The following is a 12,884-nucleotide window of genomic DNA, read 5'->3' as shown; positions in this document are numbered from 1 at the left end:
TTTAAACTAAATAGAGAAGGTCATAAGACTCCAAGGAGAAAGGAATCTATAGTTTTTAACTAGCATCCCCCACCCCACCACCAGCCATTGACCTGCATTCCACAGCACATACTTTGGGAAACTTTCAAAAGCAAACTTAGTGTTTTCCTTAATAACCATTGGTTTTATTAGTGTTAGATTCTTTTAGATTTCATAAAGGCCTGTATTAAAGTTACTGTGTGATATAAATTAGTATATTAATACCACTAAGGTTTGTGTTTGATTTTTGTCCATATTCTTTTTGGAAATATGCAGTTATGCTGAACAATCACTAATTTAGAAGGTAAGACTTTAGAAGATACATAATCAGCCTAAAGCAGGTTTCACTACACTCAGGAGACCTTCTGTAGGAATACAAACTTTAAAAGAAACTAAGGAAAAACTTTTTTGTGCATTCTTTTCCCTGATAAATGCTGTGGAAGATTGTAAGCCAAAGGGTATAGACTCAGGTCCACATGATAGGTCTGGTATTTTGTTTAGCCTTTACAGTGATTTTAACATTCAAATTAATTTCCAACATTTTAGGATCTTGAAGTTTCACTTATAAAGATCCTGACTTTCTAGCTACTCTTAAAAAGGAAGTAAAAAAGGCCAAGCTTGTGACATCATATTCCCAAATGGGAGCTACTTGCTGGGACTGAGACATACTTGCTTCCTGTAGAAGTGTCATCCTTCAGTGTTTCAGTCTCTGTTTACTACCAGTTGTCCTGGTCACCTAACAAATGTATGCTACCTGTCCAGTCCTACAGTCCTTTGACTTCACATGACCCTGCTATAAGGACATGGCATGGCCCAAGGGCATAGTTAAATTACTCCATGGAGTGCTGGATTCAGGTCTTATTTTTTTAAGGAATTCCCACTAGTCTACATGATAACCTCCCTCTCTGTACTTGTTCTCAAAATCCTGAGGCTTTTACTACTAACTTCTTTTTCTTTGGGGGGGGGGAGGGGGAGGGGGGGGAGTAGTCATGGGGCTTAAACTCAGGACCTGGGCACTGTCCTAGGGTTTCTTTTGGCATTCTACCACTGGAACTAAGCACCACTTCCAGCTTTTTCTGTTTATGTGGTGCTGAGGAATCCAACCCAGTGCTTCATGCATGCTAGGTGAGCACTCTACCACTAAGCCACATTCCCAGCCCTACTATTAACTTTGACAATGTAAAGAGTTGTTTTATAGTTATCTCAATACATGGAAAACTTGTGATGTCATGGAAAATTCATACTGAATTAGGACAGAGTTCTAATTTCTAATTAGAAATTAGAAAGTTGTAATTCTCAAAACTACTAAAACAAAGATGATTAAAAAGCAGTTCTTTCTGGGCATGGTGGCACATTCCTACAGCCTCAGTAGTCAAGTAAAAGATCTCAAATTCAAGTCTCCTGAGCTTCAGTATCAAATTTGAAGCCAGTTTGAGCTACAATGCAAGACTCTTTCTCAAAAAAAAAAAAAAAAAGCAATTGATAAAACCAGTTCTTCTCAATTCTACTTTATCCCTTCCCACCAAATATTTGAGTCAACTTATGAAATATGATCATGAATATATTTTATGTAGAAATGAATCCCCAAAAATATATTCTAAGAATTTAGTCTAGAAAAAAAATCTAGATTAGACCCTGAGGACTGAGAATAAATATATCTAAGAAAATGGAGAAATGTCCCTATAGAAAGAGAATTTCTGTTTCAGAGAGAAATAGTAGTGCAAGTAGTTCATTCTTAGTACAAACAGTACTACAGTGTTACTTTTGCTGTGTATGTGCAGTGTTCACATGTCGAACTGTATTGACATTTCTTTAGTTCTGCAGAGGTGCCAGCTCCCAGCTCCCGACTCTGAGCAGCTGTTTTTTGGTAGGAACTGGGAAGTGTAGGTTTATGAATAGGGTCGATCAAGACTGTGTCCTGAGCCGTCTTCCTGGATTTTTACCCACTCTGTAAAGCCAGGAATATGTTAAAGGAATGGGCTATGTGTAATGTGAGGTGGAGATGGCATGAAGTAGTAGAGAGAGAAAAGGCAATGAAATCTCTTAGCAGGAAAGACTAAAGTCGTTAGCAGAGGTTTGTTCCCCCCTCTAGTTCTTTTGAGCAGCTGAACTTCTAACTATCACAGAAGACCATATTTTATATACTTTTAAATTAAATGAAAACTATATTACTCTGGATAATACCAGGATTTTTAAAAAAGAGTTTATGTTGTGCAAGCAGGAGTTTCATTGTGCTATTTCCACACCTGCATACAATGCATCCCAATCAAACTCAACCCCTCTGTTCCTCTCCCTTACTCCTCCCCCAACTTCTTCCACTAAATCCATCCTCATTTACCTTCTCTTCACTTATACCTCTCCCACTGACTCCCACCCCCTGCAACAGACCTTGTTTTACTTCTGTCATTCCTTTTTTTTAAAGTGTGTATTAATTGTCCCAAGGGGTTTTACCATGATGTTTCAGATGTGCTTATATTACAGTTAATTGGAATAACACTCTATTACTTTCTTTATTGTTTACCCATTACAATGGTATTTGCCTGTAGTCCCAGCTATTTTGGATTTGGAGGTGGTTGGATTGTTTGAGTCCGGGAGTTCAAAACCAACTTGGGCAACAACATCTCAAGACCTCATCTTGTGGTTGAAAAAACTCTGACCTATGACTAAAAGTCAATTAGCATTGTGATGATAACCACCTAATGATCCTGAAACTGCCTTAATTATATTATTATTCCTAAGACTAGAAGAAGGGAGAGTTCTGTGGAGAAAAAGATAATATCCTTTTTCTTTAATTGGTAGCATTAGAATCTTGGTCTTACATTATCAGGAAATTGCTATGTTTTTAATTAAAAACTAGTAATGAACCCTTCTGAAGGCATTTCAAAGTGTGCTTTATGGTACTAGTCAGTCTGCCTTTGTGGTAAACGTCAAGGGAACAATTTGGCCAAACAGAGCAAATTTTACATAAAATAATTAGATTTTCCTTTTGGAGCAAGAAAGGTAGAGCAAATGTTTGAATGTTAACACATGAAAATGGGTCCAAATTTTTATAGTCGAAGGAAGAAATTAAGGCTTTATGGCTTCTGGATGACTGGTGAAGTTTGTAAAAGGCCAAAAATTAGGAGGGAGTAAATTTAGTAGCAATTTTAAGGGATGACCAGGCTGTTTTTAATGAGCCACTTTTAGATTAGACTCAAAGCGTTTTGAAAAGGTCATTGGCAGAGTTCCTGCCTTCAAGTGGAAGTATTCCCGGCTGTGATAAGCCAAGCCACGTAAGAAAATAGCTCATGTGTGCTCACATGTTAAATATTGAGGCTTGAGTGGTGGGAGAAATGAGTTCTACCTATGCTAAGGAAATGAAAAGTCAGTTTTTAACCTGTCGTTCTGGGAGAAGAAGAAAAGCATGTCCTTAAGGACAAACATCAGTCCCCCTCTGTGTCCACCTGGACCCCAGAATACATGAACACCCCAGTACCTAACTGGTTTGTTTTAGGGCAGTGTCAAACTTGCTTTTTAAGATAGAAGAGATGTTTTGTTTCTATCTAGTCTTTATAGTTGAGTTATAATTCAAAGGAATATGTTTTGAGCCAAACTGATGAAATATCTTATTTTTAATGTATGATAAAATAGTGTAAGCTGGACACCAGTGCTTTATATCTTTAATCCTGGCTACTCAGGAGGCTGAGATCTGAGGATCTTGGTTCAAAGCCAGTCCAGACAGGAAGTCTGTGAGACTCTTATCCCTAATTAACTACCAGAAATCTGGAAATGGAGGTGTGGCTCCAGTGGTAGAGCATTAGCCTTGAGCAGAAAAAGCTCTGGGTTAACATCCAGGTCTGGAGGTCAAGCCCCAGTACTGGCATTTACAGATTTTAAAAAAGTACAGACTGTGGACAGGAAGCCAGAATCCCAGTTAAGCTCTAGCTCTTAGAGGAGAAATTACCAAGTAGAAAGATATTTGCCATAAATGTTTTCTTTTTCTATTCTTTAAACTTTTATTGAAGTTTCTAGGCTTGACTTTATTCATGATCTTATTCAGGAAAATTATAGATGATGCTGTATGTGCATCTGTGTTTGATAGATGGTAACTCTTTACTAACTTGATTATCATTAATCTCTTTGTCATATTGCTGAAAGATTAGGTATTTTAAATTGGTGAAGTGATAAGAATTAAAACTGGACATGCAAAAATAAATAAATAAAATAAAACTGGACATGCAGAAAATTCTTAGACACTACCCCTAATGTTCCTGGTCTCCTCCTTTAGGTGGGCTCTTAAAAAAATAAATGGTTTACTGTGACAGGTATTAATCAGTCTGTGATGGTTTAAAATGGAGTTTGATTCCAAACTCAGAATCTGTTTCTCAAAAACTGCCTTTAAAAAACAAATAATAGTATTTTCCAAAGGCTTCGTGGTATATGTCTACATGTTGAGTAGCTTCCCTCAGAGCAGATTACTTTAACTAATTACCTGGATTTTGTTTGGGTCTGGCATGTTGTAAAATGTGCAAATCAATGGGTTTGTCTTTAGTTATCTTATTCTCATTTGGGAGTTGATGGAAATGAAGTAAGGACCAAGTAAACGACTTTTTTTCAGGTGCAAATTCGACCATGGAACCTAAGTGACAGTGACTTTGTAATGGATGGTTCTCAGCCTTTGGACCCCAGAAAAACTATCTTTGTTGGGGGAGTTCCACGACCCCTTCGAGCTGGTGAGTGGAAATAGTAATACCACAACAACTAAACCGACAACCACCAAATTCCCCATGCCTTAGTCTTAAATGTGTTCTAGGTTTCCAATCAGCTATACATGATCTCCAAAAAGAAAGCTGTTTCTCATTTTCACTGAGCTGATGTCTTCATCACTAAGTATTTTCTTCCAAAATATGCTGTATTTTCTTATGGGACAAGAGTGAGTTCCATTAAACCATTAGATTGAAAGGATAAACCCTGTTCAGATTTGCTACTTAACCACACAGTTTCAAAACAAAACAATAATAATGTATCTTGTAATGTGCATTCTTACACCAGTTAACATTGTCATGTAAGATGGAAAAAGAAGTAACCCCTCAGAAATCTGCCCAGTACAGCTACGTGCCCGCTCCTGAGAATCAAGCTGAACTTGACACAAGTGAGACCAGTTCTCATTTTCTCTTGTGGACTACTAGAAATGAGTTATATGTTGGGTATTTTTACTATGGCTTCACACAAGCTTCCCTGTTCTTTTTAATCTTTTTGTAAAGGTAATATACTCAGGGGTTACAGTTACATAACTAAGGTAATGAGTACATTTCTTTTTGAACAGTGTTACCCCTCCATGTTTTCCCACTTTCCTCCACTGTAACTCCCCTCCCCCCAACAGAGTGTCTAGTGAGTATCACTGTTGCCTTCGTTTCACCCTTTGTCCTACCATTTCTGAGATTTCCCTTCCCTTCCCCAGATCAGATAAACTTATATATATGACAAAGGGCACAGAAATAAAAGCACAAATGACAACAGGGAATAAACCAAAGGAAAAAAGAAAGAAAAAAAAAGAAATAGTTGTAAACAGTGCACTAAAAAAGAAATTCTTGTTTCCATTTCTTGGAGTTTATTTTGATAGGCATCATTTTATATGGTCATATGCACATAGCTATTGAGCTATTGTGATCCTCTGCTAATAAACTTGTTTTTCAGTCATAAAATAGTTGTGCTGTTAAGATTGAGTAGAATTATAATTGATTGCTGAACTTGAAGTGATGCTGAACTGAAGACTTCAATATTAATTTGATTGTTTATTTTATTTTATTTTTGTATGTGTGCTAATCCTGAAGCTTGAACTTAGGCTCTTCCTTACTCACAGCTGATGCTTTACCACTTGAGCAAACCTCCATTTCCAAGGACTTTAATACTTAAATCCAAAGACAAATCTAAGTATCTGTGTCAACCTCTTAATGATGAATGTTATTGCCAGTGATATATAATAAAGTTATTTCTAAGAAATACAATTGTAAGGCACTTAAACTTGTTGACTTTCTTATTTAAAATATGGGGAAAAAATAAAGTTACCATTGCCACTGTATCGCAAAAACAGATTATATTACCTCTGTGTTACTTTGTAAACAAGTAGAGTTCTGCCTAAAAAAAAAAAATCAAGCAAAGGTCAATGAAATCAGGTTGTGAAAACAGAATTATAAAAGGTAACCTACAGCTGGCTCCTTGAAGTTTAATAACTTCATCGTTCTAGAAGTTGCTTAACATTTTAGACATATTCGAATTCCAGCCCCAATTTACAACTAAAAGATAACTTTAGTTTACAGATACAGATATTATTTGTAAGTCAAGAAGTCTGAGTCAGGAGGCTTAGGCCAACCTGAAACTCTCCAAAAGCCAAAAAGGAAAAAAAGAAAGATGAATTCATAATTCCATTTTGAAGCACTTTAAAAATGCTATGACCATGTGTTTATAATTTTACACAATTTCACAAAGTCAAGTATTATTGAATCTTATTTTCATCCTAATGGGAAAGTACACCATAGGAAAGGAAGCAAAGAAGCTGCCATGTCTCCTCTTTATCTGCTATCGGAGAATGAAGACTCAGAAGAGCTTAGTCAAATGGGAACTTCCATGAGTTGAGAGCAAATTCAGCTCTTCGTTTCTAAATTAAACTTATACTTTTAAAACAGAAGAATGTGGCTGTGTGCCGGTGGCTCACCTGTAATCCTAGTTACTCAGGAGGCTGAGTTCAAAGCTAGTATTGTCAGGAAAGTCTGAGAGACTTTAATCACTAAAAAGTCAGAAGTGGAGCCCAGATCCTGAATTCAAGCCCCAGGACCAGCACACACAAAACAGTTGTAGGATATGCTTCACATTTTCTAATTGTTATGTTTAAGGGTAAACAGGGAAAAAACCTTAATTGTATTCTTTTAACCACCCACATTCTACAAATGGAAATTCATCACTAATATTCTCACTATTTTTTCAATTAAGTACAAATACAAATTTGTTCAAATATTCTAGCACTTTTATTTATTGGATGAGAATCTGAAAAACAATCTGAAAGAAAAAGTCATACAGTTATCAAGACTTCTTTTTTTTCTTTTAAATTTCTTGATTGATTGTTGTGGGATAGTGATACTTAGCTAAAGTCACAAACACATTTTAACCTTCACATGGTGAATTGTCATTATCATGGTCTATAAAGCTTATGAACTCTACAAACTTTGACAATGCAACTATTTCTTCCAAATCGGGTGATATGTACATTTCTTTCCTTTTGCTTAGTGTAAGCTGTTCCATCTTTCTCTCTCATAAAACTAGACTTCTTAAAGTTATAGAAATTTCATCTTTGATAAACTGGAGTCATATAGTTCCCTTTTTAAAATTACTTATCCTTTATTCTTACTGTCTTAATGGTTTAGAAAAATAGGTAAGAGCCTTTATATCATTTTTTTCCTCTAATAATCCTATCTATGGAGGCTGGGCACTATTGGATCACATCTGTAACCCTAGCTACTAAAGAGGCTGAGATCTGAGAATTACTGTTTGAAGCCAGCCTACCTAGGAAGGTCTATGAAACTCTTATCCCTAATTACCAGAACAAAGCTGAAAGTGGAGCTGACTCAAGTGGTAAAGCACCAGCCTTGAGCAAAAAAAACTAAGAGATAGCATCTAGTCTCTGAACATGTAAGCCCATCAACAAAACAAATCCTATGGAGATCCATTTCTCAAATTTGTACTATGGTCAAAGTGACACCACAAGAAGGAGCCTTCTAAAAACAAAATTGTATTATTTAATGTTTGTGCTACAGGATGCTACAATTCTAGAATTAGATAAGAATAATATTTAGCTATGTATCAGAAATGGGATTCTGTGTTCTTTACCTGGAGAGTATACTTTCTCAGTCAGGAAGTTCTTTTTTTCTTTTTAACTTAGCTAAGATTTTTGGCCTTAAAACAATTTTTTTTTGGTCGGTTGTGGGGCTGGAACTCTGGGCCTGGGTGCTCTCCCTCAGCTCTTCAGCTCAAGGCTAGTGTTCTACCACTTGAGCCACTGCACCACTTCCGGTTTTCTGGTGGTTCATTGGAAATAAGAGTCTCATGGACTTTCCTGCCCAGGCTGACCCTGAACCATGATCCTCAGATCTTAGCCTCCTTACTAGCTAGGATTACAGATGTGAGCCACTGGTACCCGGCCAATTTTTTTGTTTTTGTTTTGTCATGATTTAAGTAATAATCTGAAGTCAGTGTAATAGAAATGTTCCCTACTTGCCAACATTTTTTGTAAGTATATCTAGTTTTTAAGTTTCTAGATAATCTACATTAGTCTCTTAGAATTTTACTATCTGCACCAAAACTTCCAGATTACAGTGCAGTCTAGACAAAGAGTTGAAATCTGCAGTTTTTATCCATGTGCATAGAACTGAGTTTCTGTAGAACACATTGAGTCTTGTACTTGTGTGTGCCTTAGAATATAAAACTCTTCAAAGAAATTCATTTTTACTTTGCTAGACAATCTTAAATCAAGTTTAGTGCAGTTTACTTGAACAATAAACATTTATTGAGTATTCACTGCTTCATGCACAACATCCCGAGTGCATATCATACTAAAATGAATGAATAGCCTGTTATCATATTAAATATGTCAGCAAGTTCAGGAAGTCAAAGTCAAAGATTTCAGAACAGAACACAAAAAAATATATTTATAGATTGCTTAGAATTATTTTTTTTGTCTATCTACTTTGTAGGTAGAAACTTTTTACCCAGGCTGGCTTGAAACTACGAATATCCAGATCTCAGTTTCCTGAGTAGCTAGGATTACAGAGATATATACATTAATGGGATCCACGGTAACATTTCAACAACAACAACAACAAAAAAAGATGGCTTGGAATTAGCTGGAGGCTGAATTTGTCTGTCTGTCTGTCTGTCTGTCTGTCTGTCTCTCTCTCTCTCTCTCTCTGTCTGTCTCTCTCACACACACATATATCACAAACACACACACACACACACACACACACACACTCCTACTGTGTAGCCAAGGCTGGCTTCTAACTCATAATCCTCCTTCCTCAGCTTCCCAAGCACTAGGATTGCAAGTATATACCAGCACACCTGGTCCAAGTGATATGCTTTAACATAATTCTCAAATTTGATTTTGAAATATTTCAGGACATTTAAAATTATTTCCAAGAGATATTGTAGCAGTGGAATTCTGAGAAGTCTTAAATTTCTCAGACACTAGGTAGTGGTCTTGGACCATTTATTGGTGGCTTCACTTAACAGGCGAGGTTTTAGATGGCCAAATGGATTGTTACCTCATCCTGTCCATTAACAGACAGAATGACTAAAATCTTATCAGTTAAACTATTCCTTTGAATATTATGAGATGTGTGTGTTTGTGAGTGTAATTTTTGCAATTTCTCCATTGTAAGATAGGGATTGTTGTCACTAATAGTTATTCTAGATACAGTCCTGGCCCTCCTAAAAGAAAACACAAATACTTTGAAAGAAATGACAACTTATTTTAAGCAATATTGTCTTGACTTTCGGTTGTCTCATGAAATTTATCTCTTCTTGGTCTTTGACAAATCTCCCTTTTAAAATTCAGAATAAGAGAAAAATCACAGAAAAATTAACCTGAAAAGCAGAAGATAACAATAGAAAATCTAGATCTAGATGAGTTTTCACATTATTTGATTGTGCTTTGAGGTCAATTGGTGTACAAGGTATATATGTTTTCCTTCTGTCTCTTGCAGGAAGTCAAGGATGTTTTGCCTGAAATCCAATATTTCTTAGCTGGGGATTTCTTTCTTCCTTTCTTTCTTCCTTTCTTTCTTTCTGTCATGGGGCCTGAACTCTGGGCCTGGGTGCTGTCCCTCAGCTCTTCAGCTCAAGGCTAGTGTTCTAGCACTCACCACAGTACCACTTCCAGCTTTTTTCTGCTTATGTGGTGAGGAATCAAACCCAGGGCCTCATGCATGCAAGGCAAGCACTCTACCACTGAGTCACCTTCCCAGCCCTTAGCTGGAGATTTTTCTCTTATCTCCCCACCTCACAACAACTCCCTGTTGAGTCTAGCAGTAGGTAGACTTACCATGCCACCATGTGGCTAAAATTGGTACTTTCTTCAGAGTCGGTACAGGTGGTTCTGCAACCACCTGGAAGTACAGAAGCGAGTCACCCTTCTTCATGTACATGATTAGAGTAGCAGGTCTTCTGAATGTTCGTTCAGAAGTGGTCCTATTACATATCCCTGTGGCATTAGGACCTTGGAAATGCCCACTCTTCACCCTGACATTAAAGTGTCAGGCTTGGGAGCTATAAGGCAACCACCAGGAAAAATGAGAATGATGTATCTGCTTCCCCCCATCCTCAAACAAAACAAAACAAACAAACAAAAACACTTCCCAGTTTCTTAATGTGAGGGTTTCTCTGATTCCCATCTTCTTGCTTTAGTCATCTGATTAGAAGACTGCCTTGGTGAACTGAGCCTTGGGATCCATCTACTCCTTGATTATGCTGGAAAGAAACTTACCTTTTTCTTTAGCAGAGGCTTGTAAGGTGTTTTTCTACTTTACCCATTTCTTCTGACAGTTTATTGGACCAGACCTTGAAAGAAACATCAGTCTTGAGAGATTGTTCTCTGAATTTCTGGGGCCTATCATCTCATTTATCTTGGAGTCTCATCTTTCCTAACTTTAATAATTCTTTTCCTTTCTTTTCTCTCCCCCCCTTCTCTCTTTCTCTCTTCTCCAGTCCTGGGCTTGACCTCAGGGTCTGGGCACTGTCCCTGAGCTTCCCTTTGCTCAGGGCTAGCATTCTACCACTTGAGCCACAGTGCCACTTCTGGCTTTTTCTGTTTATGCTGTATAGAAGAATCGAACCCAGGGCTTCATGCATGCTAGGCAAATACTCTACCACTAAGCCACATTCCCAGCTCAATAATTCCTTTCTTTCTTTACCTTTCCTACTAATATTTTGTGGTGGATCCTGAAATCTTGTTTTCTGCCTTTCCCTTTTAGGAGGAAAGTGAAAGCTTTTTTTAATAGTGCTGAAGATGCAACCTGTGCCTATTGCATGCTAGTCATGCTACGCCCCAATACTGGGAAGTAAAAACTTTTGAGGTAAATATTCAGTGCCCTACAACATCAAAAGAGAGAATATATATCTTAGATATTTCTAGGACTTATTTCATTGCATATTCTATACAATCATTCTGGTATTTCACATAAGTTTTGGAATCACATTCTGATTTGTGATTTAGAAAGTAGGAATATTAGCCAGGTGCTGGTGGCTCACACCTATAATTCTACCTACTCATGAGGCTGAGGTCTGAGGATCGCAGTTCAAACCAGCCCAGGCAGGAAAGTCCATGAGGCTCTTACTTGCAGTTATCTACCAGGAAACTGGAAGTGGAGCTGTGACTCAACATGGTAGAGCATTAGCCTTGAGCAAAATTGCCTTGAGTTCAAGCCCCATGACCAAAAGAAAGAAAGTAGGAATATTGTAACCTTTTTTTTTCTTTCTCTCTCTCTCTTTCTCTTGCTATGTGAGTGGTAGTAGGCTAAAATCATCCTATGTCAAAATTCTCAACAGTAGATTTTGTACCCAGTTGTAGGATCAACATGAAGCATCCCAAATAAACTCCAGACTTGACATACTGCTTTGATTCACTGTATTGCTTTTATGGCTAAGGATTTTCTCATGTTAGTACATATCTTTGTAGCAAATTCTCAGCTACTGTGAAACATTGCCATATTAATGAAAGATTGGGAAGTGCTGGCCTAAAGCCAAAGTAAAAAGGATGAATCGGTGCTTATAGAGTAGAAACCAAGCCAACTTAACTTTACACAAAGATTTTATGAGTAGGGGAAAAAACAATTCCTGGACAGAAGTAAGCATTTGAGTGTCACTGGGTACTTGGTAGTGTGCTTAGAGCTCTAATTTCTATTTAACCTTCCTGATTGTCCCATGAGACTGTAAGCATAGACTTTGCATTATAGATGCAATTCTGCAGGTTTCAAATGGCATCTGGTTTTTTTTTTTTTTGTTTTTTTTTTTTTTTTTTGTCAGTCGTGGGCCTGAACTCTGGGCCTGAGCGCTGTCCCTCAGCTCTTCAGCTCAAGGCTAGTGCTCTACCACTTGAGCCACAGCACCACTCCCGGCTTTTTCTGCTTATGTGGTGCTGAGGAATTGAACCCAGGGCCTCATGCATGCAAGGCAAGCACTCTACCCCTGAGCCACCTTCCCAGCCTCAAATGGCATCTGAACTAATCTTAACTAATCTTGAGTCTACAATCAATAAAATACTTAAGCTTGATCCTTAGAGCTCTATACTTAAAGTTTAAGGTTCTTTGTGCAGAAGGAAGCTACTTTATCAAGCTGAGATCTGGGATTTTCTCTTAGTAAGAAAGCAGCAGTCAACTTGGTACCAATTCAACTTAGCTAAGTAAACCACTATCTAACTTGGTTACACATAAAAATACTCTTAACTTTCCAACATCTAATGAAGCATGGAAGCACAGAAGCACATTTCATCTTCTTAAGGTGTGTGAATGACTCTTGTGAAACAACTCAGCAATTGTGGGAATGCTAGAAAGTCTACCATCAAGTTCATCTTCCATTCTTTTAGAATTCTAGACTTCTTTGTCATCCTGAGATGCCCTATCTCTCTCTCTCTTACCCATCTTTATCATTTCTTGAGAGAAGGAATAGGCTTCTAGATTTATAGTTTAAAATCGCTGAAGATGAATGTGTTATTTCCCTCAGGGATCCTTATCTCTGCCATTTGGCTCACACGGTCCCAGGCAATGTCTGCTTGCCATCAGGCTGGCTTTAAGATATATTTAAATAACAGGAACAGGACCCTGGTGTAGAGTAGAGGA

The 12,884-nt window shown here is 37.5% G+C and overlaps 1 protein-coding gene across 9 annotated transcripts in view; it reads left to right on the top strand.

The window, feature by feature from the left end:
* Positions 1-12,884, top strand: part of Cpeb3 (cytoplasmic polyadenylation element binding protein 3) — a 174,904-nt gene that overhangs the window by 142,948 nt on the left and 19,072 nt on the right. For all 9 annotated transcript variants that reach the window (XM_070021203.1, XM_070021198.1, XM_070021199.1 and 6 more), the window contains one exon: positions 4,616-4,730. In XM_070021203.1, the coding sequence (XP_069877304.1) occupies positions 4,616-4,730 (115 nt within the window). The remainder of the gene's footprint in view (positions 1-4,615; positions 4,731-12,884) is intronic.

The sequence above is a fragment of the Dipodomys merriami genome, unplaced genomic scaffold (assembly GCF_024711535.1).
Source record: "Dipodomys merriami isolate MVZ:Mamm:240054 unplaced genomic scaffold, mDipMer1.0.p SCAF_14, whole genome shotgun sequence".
Lineage (NCBI taxonomy): Eukaryota > Metazoa > Chordata > Mammalia > Rodentia > Heteromyidae > Dipodomys > Dipodomys merriami.
This window is presented reverse-complemented; position numbering and strand designations above follow the sequence as displayed.